The sequence below is a fragment of the Lagopus muta genome, chromosome 1 (assembly GCF_023343835.1).
Source record: "Lagopus muta isolate bLagMut1 chromosome 1, bLagMut1 primary, whole genome shotgun sequence".
Lineage (NCBI taxonomy): Eukaryota > Metazoa > Chordata > Aves > Galliformes > Phasianidae > Lagopus > Lagopus muta.
The window spans coordinates 71,084,216-71,105,494 of NC_064433.1; the positions used below are offsets into that span (position 1 = coordinate 71,084,216).

Consider the following 21,279-nt stretch of genomic DNA (forward strand, 5'->3'; position numbering starts at 1 on the left):
TATCTTCCTTGGGAGCTGGATCCCTTGTTTGTTGGCTCTCACATCTTCCCCACCATCCTATCTGACTGGCTTTATTTTTAGCTTACAAACATTACATGCTGTCACCCATCATGAATTTGACCATTTTTCTATATTTCAAGACCTTTCCTTTCCTGATAGGATTTCCTCTAATCATTGAGTGATTAGTGGCTTTACTTATGTATCCCCTTTTCTCCATATGCTTCATAGAGACAGTCCCCTCTCTACTCAAGCCTAGGTAGCCTTTTTAAAAACAATTTTCCATTCATTGCTTGTGATTCAAGACCAAACTCATGTTGTATCTGTTTCTCAGCTTTACTTCTAATTCATACACACAGGGGGAACCCAGCTGTAGAAGTTTTTACAAAGTAAACTAGATTATCTCACACATAAAAGATTCTGACAGCCAGGGCTCCTCTGAAATACTTACATTCCTTTATTTGATCTTAAAGTTAAGATGAAGGAAATAGGAGTGCAGAGGGAATGTTCTTTCTATTGCAGTAGGAAGATCCTCTTGTTGGTTACAATTATTTTTATTAATCTTACGATTATTCATTTTTATCAGTATTCATTATTATGAGTACTCATTTGCTCACTGAAATCCAGTCAGAGACTTTGACTGTCAAGAAATCTGTACAGTCTTATTCTTACCTCTGGACTCAGATGGTGATTCAATGATACAAGAACTTTCACAAGAATTTCATTATACTCAGGTTAGTTCCCTGGTTTGGTTCATAATACAGCTTCAAAAGCATTTTTGTCAGCACAGAGGACAGCCAGGAGTGGCAGCTGGAGCTTCTGAAACCAGTAGTAACTGTTCAAGTCTGTATCTTTGAACAGTGCCCTGGGTTGCAGTGAAGTCGGTGGGATCCTTTGTAGAATGGGGACTGAAGTCCCTAATGAACAAAAGCTGTTAGCAGAAGATAGCTGCACAGCAAATGGATTTGTGGCTGCCCACATCACAGAAACCACTATCATAATTAGCTCCCTTGCTGAATGTCTCAACAAGAGTTAATGGGCATGGCATGGTGAAATCCTGGTCCCTCTGAAGTCAATGGCAAAACTCTCACCAACTTCAAAAGGGTCAAGTTTTATACTGAAACTCTAGCTCAAGTCCTCTCTTGCATCCATAAGGAAAGACTGAAGTAAAATAGCAAGGAGATGGGATGTGAAGTGGTGATGACTTCATCAGTGATGTCTGTTACAACAATTTCACAGGTAAAATAAGACACCCTGACTCCACATATCACCACCTTCTTTCCAAAACAAGATCAGATCTAAGAAATATGACAGGTACATCTTACAAGATTTATCCTGTTCCAAGAGCAGAATGGAACACCACAGTGTTCCTTCTTTAAAGAATAGAACACTAGATCATCTATCCCTTCTTAAAAATCAGTAATAAGCAGACATATTTTTCCTTCATTTTTACTATTAAAAGTAAAGCCATATCAACTGCACCTTTTCAACAAGACTTAGGCAGCTTTCCTTGGACTGATAGCCATTTCTCTATTCCAGAAATTTTCTCCAGGGAGATCTATTCCAGATCTCACTTATCTTCACTTACTGTCTGTAGGGTTCCCCACAGTCTGTCAAACCATCTCAATAGTCAATAGCCAGCATTCCCATTATTTTCCCACCCATAAATCAAGTCCCCATCCTCCCGCCCTCCCTTTTTTTTTTCTAAATTATGTATGAGGTTGCCTCTTCTCCTTGCTCTTTAGTGCCTTATTTTTTTTCTCCATTAAGTGTAATACCCTTTTTTTTTTTTTTTTTTTTTTTAGCATCTCCGCTTTCAGAAGGTGCTGCCTGGTGTCCAGGATGAGAACTGCATTTCTTTGTAGCTGAAGAAATCCTTACAACAAAAACTTCACAGAGAAGGTCCTTGAGTTCAGGAGAGCATAGGGGTAAGCTAGTCCAACAGGATTCCAGCGATAACCTGAAGGGGAAATATAAAATAGATGACCCTGTAGGCTCGGGCTTTTTCTTTATACCTTTCGAGGAGTGTTTGGACTCCTGCTGATGGTGTATCCAGGATCAGGCTGTTTATCTACTGCTTCTTTTCTCCTCTTCCATCTCCCAGGGAGTTGAAAACAACACTGCCTCAGGATATGATTCTTCAGCTGTAGTACCTTCAGTGTGAATTGTGTAGGATTCTGATTTTAACTTGGCACTGCCCACCAGGCCACAGGGCAAGTCCAATACTTTCCTTATGAAAGCCAGGTAGCCATGGCTATATTTCAAAGCTAAATTATAAAAAGTCATTTTAGAAAGTTAGAGTTCCAAAATTTGTAAAAAAAAACTGTAATGCTAGGTTGATGCAGCTAAAACATCCTTTCAAAAGAGACGGCATTTCAGGCTGACGGATACCAAAACACTGTTTTATTTTAGTTTGCAAAGATTTTCAAAAACAGACAGCACCTGAGCTCTATTAACAACAACATGCATGCATTTTAAACAACAACAGTTTAAGAATACTTCATTTTCAGAACGCTTTCATGGAGCTCAGCATTTTGCCATACGCATGCATAGGATTTACCGGTTGCACTTTGCACTGTAGCCTTTTAAAAATTAGTTGCTGGTAAAGGATTGTACATTTGTTAACACTGTTTTAGCCATAGGGATAAATTACTAGAATGCATGCCTTATTATGGTCAAAAAAGGTAAGTTACAGTAATTAGCAAAAAAAAGTAAGTTACAGTAATTAGCAATCGTTCAAAGAACACTTCAATCTTTGTATAATATACACATTGTGACACATCATCTGTGCACAGGAAGGAGCCCATTTTGCAATTTGAAGTAGCTTCCTCTGAGCTGAAGTGCACTAACAAGGATGCACATGGGAAAGCCGCAGTTCACGATGTCAAAAGAGAATCACCCCTTCTCCAGTTCAAAGTCTGGGGAGAAGATTTGTGATGTTTACTCGCATCCATATTTTTATAGATTTACATTTATTTAGTCTGAAATTACCCAAGACACTTAGCACCTCGAGAGAATGACTTTGCCTCCTTCACTGTGATACCACTTCAGGGGTGTTGTTTTTCTTAACTGTTAAAAAGTTCTCAAACTATTCCAGAAAAGCACAATCGGTTACTTGTGCACTACCTTAGAGCGCAGAAGAGTGCCCTCTGTTGGCTAACCTTTAGGTTTAATATCTACGATGTTAATGTCGACCTCCATTTATGAGGTTCAAAAAGCAAAATCACAAAAACGCAAGATGCTGAAGCAGCTCATTATATAAAGAAAAAAAAATCTTGATTTATTTATAGATAGTAGTTAAAATAGAGTTTGAAGGTATATTCTTAATTTTTTCATTAAATTAATATTAGCCAGTTTTTCTAAGAGCAAAATTAATACATTTGATCGTTCAGAACTGTTATCTGTATGTACTCTCTGATCTAAGTTTTGTTTTACTGTGATAAATTTGCTTTAAGGCTTGGAAAAGCAGCATATAGAACATGTACGAGTCCCTAAGTCCTCAGTTTATTTCAGAGCAATAAAACTGCTTGTGAGTGCCCTGGGGCATGACACCACCTCTTCAGTGAGTAAAACCTGCTTTTTTTTTTTTTTTTTTTCCCTTCAGATCTTAAACTCAAATATTAGCAATGCTGATAATAGTTCTTATTAGTCCTTGCTCTCTTTTCAAAGCATGAAATCCAAGGATAACTGTCAGCAGCTGATTCTGTCTACCCATTTTAAACATGCCTTTTTAAGATAGCTAGAGAATTTCTAGTTTCTTAGATTCAAACTGATCCGTAAATTAGAAATGTAGGATTTGGGGACAATGGCTAATTGAAAACCAAATTCCAAATTCTCTCATTTAGCCCACTATCAACTGGCAGCAGTGCTAAGTACTGTACAGTTAAGCATTTATGTCTCCACAAGACATTTGAAATACAGGCCCAGAACAGCAGAAAACCCTGCACGCACTGGCATCGACTAAATGCGTCACATTGATTTCACTGTCTTTTAGAACAGGAATGAGTGTGGGTTCTCAAAACTGCTCTGGTTGTGTATATAAAGATTTTTGTGTCTTAAGGCGTGTAGCTCCATCTTCACACGATGGCGGGATAGAAGAGGCAGTTATATGTGACTAAGGTCTCATTTGCTGCTTTTTCATAGTTCTTCAAATAACTTCCTTACACCATGGACTTGAATAAAGATTATTCATAAACTGACAACTAAATGTAGATAAGTAATAAAAGAAAGCACAGAGAAAGATACTTGCCTCAAATATACTTGTTTAAGCAGTTGCACCTGCTATAAAAATATTATTAAAGAATCACCATACTCAGTTATGAATTAAGTTGATTCTGTTTTCTCTTCTCATAAAGAAAAGTGAAAATATCCAACCAATTCATTTTCCTTTTCTTTTCTCTTACCTCTCCAACAAACCCCACAGTGACAGTAGTTGGTAATGTGGATCTTTGAATTAAAGACAGCAAATTGTGTTTGCATAGGCCTGACACATAAAGCTCCTTCCAATGTCTTTTTCGGTGTCAGAGCTTTGCTGTGAATGCAACTTCTACTAATTTTTCCTTACTGCAATTGTGAAAAAATCTAATACCTTTGGAATGATATTAAAAAGGCTTACATAGAATAAAATCCCCATTTAATCTTGGCATATTAAGAAACCTTTTCTTTGAACATTATATGGAAATGCTATTTTTCCTCAAAACACTTTTTTTTTTTTTTTTTTTTAAATATGAGAAGCTTGAGGAGTTGTAAGAACCAACAGTTTAGAGCATTATCTACATTTGTGGTTTAGAAATGGTGGCAGAGGAAATGTTAGTAAGAATATACATGTGCTTCTTGTGGAATTCTGTGGCAACAAATCGTGAACCCAATATATCAAAAGGTGTGCTGGTCACTATGTTAGAAAACAAATAAACAAACAAAAAAAATCCAGAAAAATAGTGCGAACCAAAGACCTAAATTGCTTAAGTATAGGAGAAAAAAATGTTTGCAGTGCATTGTGTATACCAGTTATTTAGATATTGCTTCCACTTCATCTAGCACCATCTTACTACTCGCATACTATTATGAAAGCCAGGTTTGGGTAAACTACACTAATTCTGTTTGGTTTACAGTACAGAGTGATCACCAGCAGAAGAGATACAGCTATTCATCTCATTTATTGCCCCAGTAGCTCTGCTAGTTTATGCACACAAAATTTTGAATACTCAGCTGTGTTTTTTAAGGTTTTTTAAAGTGTTCTTATCAACAGAAACATGCTATGATTTATACTTACATTTAGACAAAACATTTGAGATGTCTGCTCACAACATAGCTGGAACACTTGTAATGACTTTTTAAGACAAATGAAAGGCAAAATCTGCTTCGTCTGAGATGCCACTGTTTATTTCAGTAGGTGCAGAAGAAGTGCTTTGTGAGCAAAAAGCATTCACCACTGCAGTACTGGCAGATCACTTATTTTATTACATAGATAACATTTCAAAATTAAGCTTATGAGATCAAAATTGAAGTTTAAAATACTGTTCAGTTTTCAACAGGAAGATCTGGAAACAACAGGAAAAGAAAAGTCAGCAAATACCTGAGCAAAACCTCTCCGCTTTTGGACAACATTAGATAGCAAATTAGATAGCAAAGAAACAGCTGTGCACAAAAAGAAGGTAGAAGTTGGATACTGAGTCGTCACTACTGATGGTAAAAGAGTAAAATAAATATGAATTGAGCTGAGTTGGAGATTCAAGCAAGATTTATTAAAATTTAAGTCAAAATCCAAATGAGGGATACGCAAATTCATTTCTGTGGAGACCTGTTTTGTTTTACCAAGCCCATTAAGACCAAGGCAATTCCTGATTAGGATTTCAGCAATATTCAACTAGGTGGAAACTAGCAAAAGGTAAAAGAAATCAGCAATTGTTATAAAGCCATGAAATTTACCCCAGAAAACATACCTTATCTTTTCAATCAACTTTTCAAGCCCATATTTCTTCCACAGTCTTAGATGTAATATAGATGTCAGCACACACCAGAACAAGCACAAGAACTGGTGTCTCACTTGGGGACAATAGCCACCTGCCAGCTGATGCATGGTAATCTGCTGTTATGCGTGGTCATAGACCACAGCTGCCACATCTACCCATTTTAGTTCAGTCTGGTTTGTTCCTTATGATAACCTATGTTTCAAGTGCCTGATATCCTACAGACTCAGCAGACGTTCCAAACATGAGTAAGGAAGCTGTACTTGAACTGCTTGTAGCATGCACACTGTTATCAATAACTTGAAGAGTGATAAAAAAAACGTATGCAGAAAGGGCTCCTGGAAGTCACTCCAGTTACCAAATAATAGGGTAGCCATTGGAGAAGTATTACTGTTGTCCCTAGTGCTACCTGATTTGGGCTGCCCCAAAAACACTGTGACACTTGACCTGCCCCCAAACTTACCCTTGAAATGAAGTTTCCAACAGATATCTGGAAAAGTTTACATTCTCTCCCAGGCAAAACACATGCATAAACTTCAGTGTTCAAACCTGTCACTTTCCAAAACACACCACCCATTACAGAGTTCACTTGAGGCATACCCTTGTTTTATGTAGGAAAGCCACATGTGTATCTTGTTAAGTTTAGTAGCAAGCAGGATAGTGTGAGCTGTTCTCACTTGTTTAAAGCTATACCTCCCAAATAAATTATTTTTGGCTTTTCTAAAACAGTGTTCTGGTTCTGTAAAGACATCAGTAGCGTGTGCCAGAACTGGATTCTTTCTGGAAACTGTGCCTGAGATATCAGATGATGGAGAAACATTTGAACTCCTTATTTCATGCGCTGGAACAAAACAAGGAAAACATTGTCATAGTTGAATAATCAGAAGCAGCTGGGAAAATTGTCTTCAGATTCTATCATAAATTTTACCTCTGGGCTGAAAAGTCATGTCACCTTACAAGGCAATTGTTTTGAAAAGATATAAGCCACTAAGTGTGAAGACTTGACCGACAGCCATAAACCATGTGCAGGAGGACCTCACGCTGGTATAAATGGGAACTGCATGTGCAAAGATAGAGCAGTGTGTGGCCACTGAAGGACAAAGATCATCTCATTCATAACTTACTGGACTACGTGGGAAAAATTCAGAACTGTCACTAGAATTTGGATTTAGGGATAGGAAAAAAGAAAAAAAAAAGGCTCATTCATGGAACCAAACAGAAAAACACACTGAAAAAACTAAATAAACAGCAGGCAAGCTCATTGGAAGTCTGTGTTGTGTTTCTCTACCATCTTCCAACATAAGAATAAATGTTTGAACTTCATGCAAATTTTTGATTTGTTGTTGAGAAGAGCTTTAAAAGTCACAGTTTCAAAGCCTAACCACCGCTAATAACATAATTCTCTCAGTTTAAGTAGGGCACACAGAGCAAATGTGGCGATGCTCCCTGCGACTTTTGAATGTTCAGCTGGAAGCTCTATGAAACTCAGTTGCTTCTCTGATGTGGCAGGTACCAAACTGCTCCTGCAAAATGCAATCCTCATAAACAGGCTACTTCTTCATGAAGTTTAAGCTGCCTCTGGTAGCTTTTGTGCAAAAAAAAAAAAACAAAAACAAACAAACAAAAAAAAAAAACAGTAAAATCATGACTGAGTCCAAACTCAGGCCTGTTACAAAAACTATCACTCCACTAATTATGAATGGTCTCAAACTTATTCTCTGCTTACAGTGAGAGAGGATTTGCTCCTCCTACCTCCCACTAAAGGATCAGGGATGAAAGAGACATGGAGAGCCTGACAGCCAGTGAACACCAAAGCAAAGAACTTATTGACCACTTCAACCCTCTCCATGTCATTGTTACCATTTTTACCTTCTCATTTCTCAGGGGGGGTACAATCTCCTTGGCCTTTCTCTTCTGGCCAATGTCCCTTATTAGTATTTTTCACACCCTTACCGAGTTCAGCTCTATCTATGCCTTGGTTTTCCTGGTCCCATCTCTGCACATCCAGATACCTGTATTCTTCTCAAGCCACTCACTTCCATGCATAGACTTTTCCTTCTTATCCCTCAGTTTGACCAGCAGGTCCTTGCTCAGCCAGGTTTCCTGCCTCCTCTGCTTGATTTCTTATGCTGTGGGATAGAAAACTCTTTTGCTCTCAGAAAGACATACTTAAAGAAATGCCAGCTCTGTTCCTTCCTTTATCCCTAAGGACAGATTCCCAGGGGATCTGATCTTAAGAGCAGAAGTTCTATGCTTTTCTCTTTTAACACAGAATCTCTGAATCACTGAGGTTGGCAAGATATCTGGATCCATTTGGTTCCACCCCTGCACAAGCAGGGTCATCCAGAGGAAGGTGCTCAGGCCTATGTCCAGGCAGCTTCTGAAGATCTCCAAGGATGAGATTCCACTATCTGTGCCAGTGTTCTGTCACCTGAAAGACTAGGAAAAAAGGAAAAATAAAGGAAAAATAAAAAAGCAGATTTAAATGTTGAGATTCAGAGTGTGTAGATTTCCTGAAGATGAACAATAATTTTCATATATCCAAATACGTCAGGGGACCTATCCATAAAGGGAATGTCATGTACACTCTTCAAAGAACTTGTAAGACTTAGAAAAGATGAAGAGGTATAACTGCCTTGTAACTATCTATGATCAGAGATGTAAGGAATTATATTACCTGTATGAGAATGAGTAATGCATAGGAAATGCTCAGCAGTCTAGGCCAATTTCCACTGTGTGCCAAAGCACAAAGTATAGCTCCTCTATAAGAGGTTCTAGGTGGAAACTGTTGACAGCAGTAATAGCACTTTAAGCTCAGTATTTTTGTCAGCATGAAGGGTGGACTGATGGGTGCAAGCCAATATCTAATGATGTCATCAGATTCAAACGCACTTTATTTGGTTGGCTAGCTACTACTGGGTTGTGAGTTGCTAATTTACTAAAAAAAAAAAAAAAAATCTAAGCATAAACATCTCCTCCTCCTACAGTAATTACAATGAACTGAAGCATTCTTTTGAAGAGAACATGCCATAAAAGGTTTCCAGACCTTTATGGAGAACATGCCATAGAGGGTTTGCAGGCACTTATGGTAGCAACAACGTGCTTTGCTCACACATCTCAAATTTAAGTCTTCAATTGTTTGTTATTCATTTATGATTGTTAGCAGGGGTGGTAAAATTTGCACTAGCCATTTGCCTGAATGTATAATTCCACAGAAGAGTTTTCTTCATGACAGTCTGTATTTACACACTTTTTGTTTGCTCAGTACTGTGAAGGAACTACGTGAAACAAGCAGCTATGGAATTTATTACACTCTCCAGGAGATCAGCTTTTGGCCTTGTGCCCTCACATATATGGTTGTATTTGGAAAGAGAGATTTCAATGCTGTCATCAGATAACACTGGCTGATGATCAAACTATATGATTTCAGTTTTATTTTTATGTCTTAAGACACTACTATTTATTTCCGGGTGGAAAGATATTTACTTATTTTTTTGCCTACTAGCATATCTGTTTAGTTCCTGAACAACGTGCAAAAGTTTGTTGCTGTTTGATCACTTTACATCAGGGAGCATGGTGCACATTTAAGACCATAGAAGAGCTGTCAGTGTACAGGACTTTTAGATAAGCATTGCCAAAAAGCATAACATACTAGGTGCATTTTTTTTTTTTTTTTGCAATTATTCTATCCTTTCTCTTTCATAATGCAACACTATTATCAGATGACTAAGTATGTTCATAAGATGTGCTTAATTAAGCATCACTGCTGAAAGAATGATTATAGGAAATCTCTTTCTCCTGTTCTTTTCACTGACCATGCCTATATGTGACTAAAAAATACAATTCAATTTAATATTATTAAAATGTATATGATTATATACTTAGTATTTTGTTGTCTTCTATGGTGCCTCATTATTGCTATACGATATACTAAGAAGCTTAAGTGAGAAGCTTAAGAAGTGTATGTGTATAATCTTCCACTAAAGCCTTCCAATAAACAAAACATTTTTGTCACAGAATGTATTTTGTAGTGAAATAGCCACAGAAAGTTAAAAACCAAGCAAAATAAAACATTTTTAAACTGACTTCCTTTAATTTGTCGATTTAATAAGCCGTTGTTGCCCTCTAGTGTTCAAACATAGCCCACGTTCCCCTACAGAATGTTCCCGGCAGGTCACCTAGTAATCCCATTTGCTCCAAGAATGCAAATGAATGGGAAAATATATATCCCTATGTGCAATGCTAAGGGAAGCTGTTGATGGTCTATTCCTGGAAGTGTTCAAGGTCTGTCTGGATGGGGCTTTGACCAACCCGGTGTAGCACAAAATGTCCCCGCCCATGGCAGAGAGGTTGGAACCAGGTGATCTCTAAGGGTCCTTCCAACTCAAACGATTCTGATTCTCTACTTACTTTTGATGTATGCATTAACATTTAAAGTTACTAAAAGACCACTCAGCTCAGCTTTCTTACCGAGTTAGTCATGATACACATGCAACTCACTGGTTTACTTCTGCCACTCATAGTGTATGATATTATGTTGGCTGTTTTGGTTAGAAGGCAACGTTACCAGTGATGTTAACCAAATACATGCTCCATGCTCTGAATGACCCTACAGTTTGTCTGCCCTCCTTCCCTCGAATCTGTGTCCACTGCACTGTACTGCCTGAATTACTATCAACAATCTCTACCTCCAACAAAATTTTTATTATGCTAGAAATGCACAGTGATGATTCAGGAGCTCTTTTCAATACCTCTCCTGTAGTAAGTTGCTACGATGGCATAGACAATGGAGAAGGCTTCTCACTAAGCTGTAAATCTTTAGATAAAACTATAATCTCAGATTCAGACCTGCATTTTACATGTACCAGACCCAGTACTTGCAATTTCCTTAACTTGCTTCCCAGAAATATTTTCCATCTTTATCATATTCCTTGACCACAAAACTTTGAAACTAGCTGATTAAAATAAAAATAAAAATAAAAAAAAGCAAAGGATAAATGAAGTGCAGTCAACAGACCAGCTAATCAACTTGAGATACTTCTGCAAATTTATTCAATTCTAAGATATTATCCAGAGTGTTTTTTATGTAAGCATTGTCAGACAGAAGTAATGTAGAAAAAACAAATGTTTTTGTATCTATAAAGTAACCTGCAGCCTCCATACAGCAAGAGTTCAACTTCTTGACATAAGGAACACTGACATGTCTTTGATCATTGAATAATGTAATTTTCAGAGAATTTTCTGCATAAAGTTATTGTTAGAGCTCCCAAAAAACTTGCCTTGAGGCCATTTTTAGATCATGACTGCTTCCTGCTGCAGTAAACTTGACAGATCTAAGAACCTTGTGGACGTGGGTTACTTAGCATATTTTGTAATATAATTATTTGTTCCTATTCTTAAGGCACCTTTCCTTCTCTATCTTGATGTTTGTAGTTGATTATGCTGCCTCCCACAGATAATATCTAGGGTTTCATTCTGAAAACAGATTAAGACTGATCATGGTGTGGAAAAAAAGTGAGTTTGAACTGGAGGTTCAAACACTGGATGCTTACAGGCACTCTCATTTGCCTCTTATTCCAGAGGCAGGGAAACATACAGAGAAGCTGTGCTTACTACCGGTCATATGAACATGATGCCAGAAGTAAAAAAGATGTGCTTTGAGAACATGTAGAGTTCTACCCAGAGTTCTAGAGCTCTGATTAATGTTCATAAAGGTCTAAAGGGAGTTGGGAGGCAAATGGATGAGGACAGGATCTTCCCTGTGATGTGTAGTGGTAGGACAAGGAGAAATGGCCTAAATCTTGTATTTAGGAAGTACCATACAAACATACAGAACTTCTTTACAGTAAGGGTGATGGATCGGAATAAGTTGCCCAGAGTTTGTGGGCTGTCCTTCTACAGAGATATTCAAGACACATGTGGATGCCTACCTGTGTGTTCTACTGTAGGGAACCTGTTTAAGCAGGAGGATTGGACTCAATGAGCTCTTGAGGTCCTGTGATTCTGTGTGTGCTTCTATCATCTCTAGCCCTGTTGCAAGCAGTGCTTTTAAGAGCCACTAGACTGGTGAGGGAAATAAAAGAATGCTAGAAGCAGAAAGATAATGCAAAGTTGTTTAAGGTAATGCTTCTCTGACTGCAGGAAATATCTCTGAGTTTGGGACTCTTGCACAACACATCCATCAATGTTACTTAATACTTTCTTAATTCCCTTCAATCTGTCTAGATATTCAAGAACTAGAAACCATACTTTTTCTGTGTCCTCTGCTGATAATACAGCTGTTGTCTTTGCTCAGTTCCTTCACAAGTTTCCATCTGCTCTACAATTAATTGTTAAGTTTCAACTATAATAGGTTTAAGTATAGTAGAACAGATTCTCCGGTACACACCAAGTTGCTTGCTTGTGCTATTTGACATGGAAAAAAAAAAAAAGATTCCAGCTTTGTTTAACCTAATATGATAAAAACTATTTGACATATCCTGCAAAGAATCCTGCTAGAGGGTGGTGCTCTCTTCAGAAAAGGCCAACTAAAATTTGCAGCAGGTGGTTTTAAGTATAGCTTATGATTTATGCACATGAAAGCATTCAAGATAAATATCAATGAACACAATGTAGCTAAGGAAAGTTAAGCCAAACATGTTTTGAATATAACAGTTTACTCCTTGTACCTAAAACCATTTGGATGCTATATACTACTACCCAATATTCACTTAAGGCTCAGATAGAGTATACAGGATGCCATATACACTTACACGATGCCAGACTTGTGTAATACTGATGTACTTGGAGGCAAAAAACATTGAAAGTGCTCATGTGCTGCACAATTAATTAGGTCAAATTCTATTCTGCTAATCTAGTCACAGACCATACTCCTGAAATTATTTTTCTCCTTAAATACGAGAACTTCTTTGCTTAGCTTGAGTGTCTGCACTTAGGATTTGATACTAACTCAAATGATAGGCATTATAATTCAGTCTGAAACAGCAGTTCTCTTCCCCACCAAAACCATGTGGCCACTGGTGACCAAAAAAGGAATGCATCCTCGTCTGAGATTTCATATTCACTCTTCACTTTCAGAGCAGTTCTCACAAAGATGATAAATGCTCCTAACAATCTATTCCCTATGCTCCATCATACATCAGCATACATTCCATTGATCAAATAATCCAACCTGGTATATTGTCTCTTCTGAAGAGATTCATGCATTTTCTTCCCTGTGAGTGCAATAACTAAGAGCAAGAATATCACCCCAAAAAGTAAAGCCACTACAAGTCTGCTTTTGTCTTCCAGCTGAACAAAGCCTTTTCTTCTCTGAACGTACTCTGAGAGGTGGTCTTCCGAATCAGATGGGTCATAACCCTGATGGTTGTTTTGGGAAGCCACGGGGGAAGCACTAGTAGAGAGAGCAAAACTTGAAAAAGAGACAAGGGTAACATGACTGGTATAACTGGCAGAGACAGCTGTTGGCTCAGGAGGTATGGATGAAGTTCTGAGCCCTGCTGAGCTGGTGGCTGTTACAGGATTTGAGGTCACCCATTTGGCTGTAGAAGTAGAAGCAGAAGTTGTGGGACTGGAAAGAAAAACATGAGTAGCAGCAATCTTGGCAGTAGGGATACCAGGTTCAGCTCTAGCAATTGCAGTAAGCATAAAGGTTGTTGTCCTAGTGACAGTACCAGCTTTGGCACCACCTGTAAACAAAGAAGTTGTATGAGATTTCAGTCTGACAGTACTTGTAGGCAGAGGAGTAACAGTAGTACTGCTGGGACTGGGAACATTAGACTTAGTGGTGGGGAACAAAGCAGAAGGGTTTCCAATTTGAACAGTAGATGATGTATTTGGTGGTGGATTAATTACTTTCTGCCTTGGCAAGGGGTCTAAACTCTTGGGATTGTCTGCCCTTTGTGACTCAGGGAAAACTGTATGAAATTCAGTGCTGTCTACATGTTTATCCATATGGTTCAGGAGTTCAGATGCTTGATGAAAAACAGATTGATGCAAAGCAGGGGTATGATTCTGATGGCTAGCCTGACTTTGAGAAATAAAAGCTCCGGCATCTGAAGGTACAGAGCGTTCATTTGAATTGAAGTCCTCATTTTTGAAGGATGTGTCCTCCAGAGCATGGGTGTCTGTAAAGAGAAAGGAAATATCAGTATTCAATTGCTGAATCTATTTTTAATTACCACGGGCTCACTCTAATTACTTATATTGTAAAGGAATAGCATTATTGGGGGCTTCAGAAAGTAATGAGTAAACAAACAGAAGCATCAAGATATTTTACTTAAAGTACGCAGTGACTTTTATGTTGTCTGTGTCATAAAACCTATTAATCTCAAGCTGGAACACATCAGAACCCAACTGCAGCTCCTTAAGAGAATTTACCTATGCGAACCAGTCAATGTTTTGTACTCATATGGCATGCATATGATTCTTCAGAGCTGTGAAGTACAGTAAGTATGCCCACTGCCTTTAAACTATTCCAGTCTCTGTCAAATTAAGAAGATACAATCAACCTTGCTTCCGTCAGATGTACGTACTTCTATACAACCAAGAACAAACATCCCATGACTGCTTAATAGGATTCACTTCACATATAGGAATTGCTTTATGATAACAGGTGGTAATAGTATCCCCATCTGAGTGGAGGGAAACTAAGTGACTTTTCCAGAATCACTTGAAAAAACAAGGGCAGTTTAGACATTTAGATGACAAGTCTGTTAAGGTCCAAGGCCTCCTGGCATTAGCATCTGCAAGTTCTCTACTCCTTAGATTTCACATGACTGCAACATTCTGGTATTTTACGACACACATGAGGTGTCCTTGGAGCTTCTATTTACAGAGGAAGGAAGAAGGAGTTCCTAATTTTTTTGAGATTTTTCTTTCTCAACTGTAAGAAATTGTTGGTATTCCTACAAATGTATCATACAGAGCAGGAGATCAGCCCTGCTGAGTTTGCAAAATACATTTCTGGTCAAAGTACTTAGCCAAAGAATTTAAGATTGTATGTTTCCATGTTGCCAACACGTTAAATGAATATTGCCACTACAAAGAATTCAGAGGTTTTAATGTCTTTCTGAGAGTGCTAACAACTGTTGCATGCGTACTCTAAGTGTGTGGTAATGACAATGAACTCCATTCTTTTCAGTTTCATGGTAAAATGTACTTTTCAATATAGAGCCAGCTTTAGTACAAGAGTTTACCAGTCCAATCCATCCCAGCAGATGGAAAGTTACAACTATACCACTCACTGGTAAAGAATGAGTAGTCAAATAATCTTTTCTTGTCATCAGATTTATCAAATGTCCATTCTCCCATCTCCCCCAAGACAGCACACATCCTGATTTGTAGGAAAGCCCTGAACTCCAACTATCATGCTAGAAGAAAGATACTTCAGGAGTCTCTGGTGTATCTGAAGCCTAGATTAGAGAGACATTTTTGGTGAGCATGAGTTCTTGGAAAAACTGGCTAAGTGAAACAGGCTGCATTCTCATTGTTACCGCTCAGTAGCCAGCCAAAACATTAAAGATGGAATGTGCTCTCATTCCTCTTCTACAGAAACAAAAAGGTTTGTTAACTGCACTGGAGTTTAAAGAAATAATAAAAAGCCATTGATGTTTTCATTGTCACTTCTTTCTCAAGTAGAAACTCATATCTAAAGGAATTAATTTATTTCAGGCTTATTATACGTGCAAAGAAATCTAACAGGCTGCTGTCAGAAAATATATTTGCAAGCCCTAAATTCTTCCAAAAACTGAAGTGAAAAACAAACAAAAAAGGGCAATGATTTAAATAAGAGGACAGCAACTTGAACTATAGACACCAATTTTTATCCTAACCTTCCCTAGTTTGTTAGCAAAGTAAAGGAATAAGCTGACAAATAACAGTGTTCAGGCACTACATAATCAGAAGCTGTATGGCCAAAGACAGCCAAACTCTCAGCTGCAGTCTGCAGTTCTGAACACGTTTCCACAGCACTGAGGAAATGGCCTGTCACAACCACTGAGTCAGTCACCAACACGTTTTTCCTTGTTCCCAGTGCACTCCGATAGCCTCCTCCATGCATTTAAATAAATAATTGATGCAGTGTGACAACCATTTGCAGTGTGCTATGTCATCTTCAGCTCACTCGCCTCAGCTACAGCTAGGAAAATGGGCAGTATTCATGCAGGGTTCAAAGGGCAAAATATGGAGGCAAGCCAGTGATGAGTCCTGCACAGGAGTTAAGTATCTGCTTCCCTGCAGCACTGAGATTAATTAACATAACTACCTTGTTTTACTAACACTACTTTATTTTCAGCTTTAAACTAACTGTAGTCTTGGTCTTCATTTTAGATTATATGCTCCCAAACACAACTGCCCATAACTACTGCGCTAGGTGCAGCTGTGGCACTAGAACAGATACACTTGTTGGCAAGAAAGAACAAGGGCATTACAGAATCACAGAATCACAGAATCACAGAATCACCCGGGTTGGAAGGGACCCCAAGGATCATGTAGTTCCAACCCGCCTGCCTAGCAGGGCCACCAAACATACACATTCAGATCAGGTTGCCCAGGACCCCGTCCAACCTGGCCTTAAACACGTCCAAGGATGGGGCATCCACAACCTCCCTGGGCAGCCCGTTCCAGGGCCTAACCACTCTCCTAGTAAAGAACTTCCCCCTAACATCTAACCTAAATCTTCCCTCCTTCAACTTGGATCCATTTCCCCTAGTCCTGCTGTTGTCAGCCCTTTTGAAGAGTTTACTCCCCTCCTGGGTGTAGGTTCCCTTCAGGTATTGATAGGCTGCAATGAGGTCACCCCGCAGCCTTCTCTTCTCCAGGCTGAACAAGCCCAACTCCCTCAGCCTGTCCTCATAGGGGAGGTGCTCCAGCCCCCTGATCATCTTAGTCGCCCTCCTCTGGACCCTTTCCAAAATCTCAATGTCTTTCTTGTACTGAGGGCTCCACACCTGGACACAGTACTCCAGGTGGGGCCTCACAAGAGCCGAGTAGAGAGGGACAATCACCTCCCTGTCCCTGCTGGCCACCCCTCTCCTGATGGAGCCCAGGATCCCATTTGCCTTTTGAGCTGCCAGAGCGCACTGCAGGCTCATATTCAGTCTCTCAAGAAGACAACCTTTAAAAAGAAATTAAAAAAACAAAGTGGTCCTGTTGATATCTCAAATCCAATAAACTGCATTAGAAACCAAACCTCAAACTGTCAATCTTAAAAAACAAATAAACACCCCTGAGCATAAATGGATTGTATTCATCAGTTCTATGTGGCTATCTCAGTGCAGTGGAAAAAGCAAACTCCACAGATGTACAGCAAAAAACCAGACGTTATTTCTTTTTCAGCAATCACTATTTGCGACAGGAATCAGGAAATGCTTTACTTCCCAAGACAGAGGTTGTTTCCAGTAGTTAACAAGCTACAAGAATAGTTTAAAATCAAACAAACAAAAAACAAACCAAAACCAACCAACCAACAACGTAAACGATTTTGTTACTAACACAATTTCAGTATTTCAGTGTACCTTTTTAGCAACAGAATATTTTTATCCTTTTAGTTTAGTATGTAGAATATAGTTTAGTTCTATGTAATCACATGAAGATTCTCATATATTAAAACAACAACAACAACAAACAAAAAAAACACACAAAGCTTCAAATGTTTGTCAGTACCAACACCACCATGTGCTGCTACCTTTGAATGCTTACCAGGAACCTAAGGTAAATAAGCTAACATCACCTTTATGATTAGCATTAACTGAGCATTACACTATCTGCATGACAAAAGCTCAAGCACAATTAAGTCTTCCTTCTTTCTGTGCATTCTTTATGTTCAAACAGGTCTGGTGCAAATCAGTGCCAATCAGCAAGTAAGTCTTGCTATTAAAAATGCTACAGCACGTGACAGGCAGTGAGAAAGTTGTGACTGCAAAGCCCAAATGCCATAAAGCTTTGAGATTAGTCAGTTCGCATCTGTGCCTCAGGTTCCGTAACTGAAAACAGAAAATAATGATTATTATCATCAATTACTCACTAACATCCCAGCTGTGCTCTGAGGCTTGCCTAACATCTGTGTATATATGGTATTTATCAGAGTTGCATGAATCCTTTGAATGCACAGATGGCTACAAGGGCATCATATTTCTATTGCTTTCAACAATGCCCTTACATGTTATGTACTAGAAATTTTCCTTGGACAGAATACACTGAGATGGATAAAGCTTCTTTTTTTTTTTTGTTTTAAACAAAGGAAAACTACGAGGAGTTCAGAATTTTATGTGAAGGAATTTCATAATGGTTAGGCCTGTGTAGATGCAGACCACACACTTGCCTAACCACCTCCCACCAAGCACAAGAATAGTATTTTCAAATTAGAGCACTTGGTTTAAAATGTTTTACTAAAGATGCAACTCTGAACCATTATCTAGCCACTGCTGAAAAGTCACGGGGGATAATGCAGTGTGGGGATTTGTGGCTTTTACTGTTACACATACTTACCTTGAGCTATCTTGTAGCTCACAAGCCCCATTGCAGGTTTCATAGGACAAGCCTCTGTGCTAGGGCAATAAAACAAGTAGCAGTTTGGTTGTGTGCTTGTCCTTTGAGCATCAAAAATCACAAAGTTACATTTCTTGTCTCCTGCAAAAGAACATACACACATTTCAGTAACAAGAACTTTTATAGCATCTTGATAATAAATTCTGGTTTGCTAAAAAGTAAAAAATTCTGGTTTTCCTTCCACAAGTAAGAGAAAAACTACCTACATCTAGCATTCCTGTGGGAAAAACAACACAGGACTGCAGAAGAATGGCTGAAGGCCAGCATATGAAAGGTTACACCTTCCTCTTCCTGTACAGATGAATATGTGGAAATAACGAGTCTAACCTCTTATTCTCCCCTCACCCACACCATGCTGGCAGCACTTTATATAATGATTTTTTTTGCTTATGAATCCCGATAAATCTGAAAATTTCCTCAATGTATCTGTGGATATGCACTTTTTCCATCAGTTATGGGTAACTTCTATACATTGTCATTTCTGCTTGCTGCTGTATCTCCTACCACTCTAAAAGCCTGACAAAAATCAGCAGTTCCAGGGCAATGAAAGCATTTTCATTTCTGGCTAAAACCAGTGTTACTTTGTAGTGTGTCTGCTGAAGCGATGCATGCAGGTCTGAGTGGCTTTAATACTCAAAGCTCCCTCCACTGTACCGCACTTACTTTCTGGAACACACTGATATCAACACTCTGGCATCACATTAGGCCGGGACAGGCAGCAGCCGCATGCCACAACTACTGGCAGTGTAAGTGGCAGAGAAATGAACATTTTGGTCCTGAGCACAGCAGAGTCCCTCGTCCCTCGCCCCTTTCCTATGCGAGCCCGGGCAATTCTGTAAGTAATCTCCTCAATGTTCATAAGCAGTAACAGAAAAGGCCAGAGAGAATTCGGTTACCTGACAGCTTTTTTCCCAAGCAGCAGGCATGTATGCAAGCCTCTGGTGTTGAAACGTGCACTGGTTCCGCACCTCGGATACCCATGGGGAGAGACAAGTTGATATCGATGATGGCGTTGTCCATTCGCTGTGCGGCACAGCCCTGGCCCAGGCTCGGCGCAGGCATCGCGCAGCTGACGGCCAGCAGGCAGAGCGGGAGACCGCGCGCAGCCATGGCCGCCTGCCCGCCCGCCCGCGGCCCGCCACTCCCGCCACCCGCCCGCTCCTGGGCCGCCGGCTGCCGCGCGTCCGGGACAAGGGGCGGGGCGGCGCGGCACCGCCTTGCTGCCGTGGGCTCGCGGCTCCCGCTGGTCGAAGGGTCGAGTGTTGGTGGGTTTTTACTCAAAGCTGCGATGAGAGCCATCCTTGAGGCTGTAGCAAAAGCAATTCATATGCATATCCTGGTCTAAATGTATTCGTGCATACTTCAGTGCTTGTGTGAGACTGTCTTGGCTACCTGAGTAATCCTGTTCAAACCGTAGCAAAGATAGGCGGCGTTTGCTGAATGAGAGCCGTGCAGCAAGGGCTACGTGCTGGCAGTGCTGCCTGACAAGTGCGGCGTTCCTTTCTGAGCAGCCTTATTGCTAGTGTTTGCTTAACTCATGTTTCTACTTTGAAAATTTTCGGTTCCTCTTTTTTCTTTTTTTTTCCCTTCTTTTTTTTCCCTCTTCCCCTCTCCTGGGCCCCCCACGTCCATCAGAGCAGTGTTCAGGCATAGAAGTGGCCCAGAGAGTAAGGAATGCAAGGAAGCAACAAAAGAACTGTGCCACATATTCCTTCTTCTTCAGGTATCTCATCCTGCATCATACCTACAATATCATTGCTATGATTGTAAATAAAATGTTTGTTCCTTTTGAGGCAGTCCATTACATGAACAGTTACCAGAGAGCAGGTTATTTCACACAGCAATTGTAAAACAAAATGATAACAGTCTGATCGTTTCTCTTTTGGTCACCTACTCTCTGCTTTAATACAATAAACTTAAACCTCTGGGACACAGGTTGAATGTCTGTAAAATTCAGTTAGGATTTTTTGCTTTTCCAAGGCATGTTTGAGATCCCCACTTGGAGAAGGTGCGCTGGCAGCAGCAGCATATTCTGCTTCACACTGACTTGCTGCCTTCTGTGCTGTTTCAAAAATCAAGGCCCATGTCAGAGAATGGTCAGCAACTTTATTCTTCATACTCATTCAGCTGGGAGTTGACTTTTATAGTGGCATATATGTTAAAAGTGACACTACTACTAGTTACACAATTAAAACACCATTCAGTTTCAAGTAATCTATTCCTGTCAAACACTGAATATATAAAGTAATAAAGGACAAACAAAACCGATAATAACTAGATATTTGCCAAGGCCCTTATGTTGTATGGATCATGGCCAGATAAACATCAGATTTGTATGCGTTAATGTAACCACATACAACTGCACACTGTGTAGTTTCAGGTACACTGACCTAGCTGTTGCAGGACAGTTGCAGGACACGGCAGAGGACTTGTTTTGCCACATTGGAGGAAAATTATTAATTTGCATGACAACTACATTCAAATATAACTTTACTGTAATAATGTTTTCAATAATAAAACTTTATATAGCAGAAACACACATTGGTTGATAGGTAAGCTAAATATCAGAACTGTGGATCATAAATATTTTCCAGGGGCAGTAAGATACTACATATTCACACATCTACAATAATAAACAAAAGCACAAAACAGGGGAGCTGCAAAGCGTGCTTGACAAAACACTCAGAAGTCTGTAACATAAAAGTGGAAATGAAGCTAACTGCAAGCTAAATATGCTGCATTAAATTTAGCTAATCTGTCTGAG

At 39.4% G+C, this 21,279-nt stretch overlaps 1 protein-coding gene across 1 annotated transcript; it reads right to left on the minus strand.

Annotated features, from left to right (window-relative positions):
• Nucleotides 1–10,990: 10,990 nt before the first annotated feature.
• MANSC1 (MANSC domain containing 1) lies at nucleotides 10,991–19,660 on the minus strand. The gene is made up of 3 exons (XM_048952732.1): nucleotides 19,412–19,660; nucleotides 18,456–18,596; nucleotides 10,991–14,092 (listed from the first exon to the last, which is right to left on the minus strand). The coding sequence occupies exons 1-3, from the start codon at nucleotides 19,623–19,625 to the stop codon at nucleotides 13,098–13,100; spliced, it is 1,350 nt and encodes a 449-aa protein (XP_048808689.1). The 5' UTR covers nucleotides 19,626–19,660; the 3' UTR covers nucleotides 10,991–13,097.
• Nucleotides 19,661–21,279: the final 1,619 nt, after the last annotated feature.

Coding starts and splice junctions, on each gene's coding strand:
- MANSC1 (XM_048952732.1), bottom strand. CDS start 19,625: ATGGCTGCGCGCGGTCTCCCGCTCTGCCTGCTGGCCGTCAGCTGCGCG. Junction 18,597..19,411: donor CTTGGGAAAAAAGCTGTCAG/GTAACCGAATTC, acceptor GTTCTTTTGCAG/GAGACAAGAAATGTAACTTT. Junction 14,093..18,455: donor GAGCTACAAGATAGCTCAAG/GTAAGTATGTGT, acceptor TTCTCTTTACAG/ACACCCATGCTCTGGAGGAC.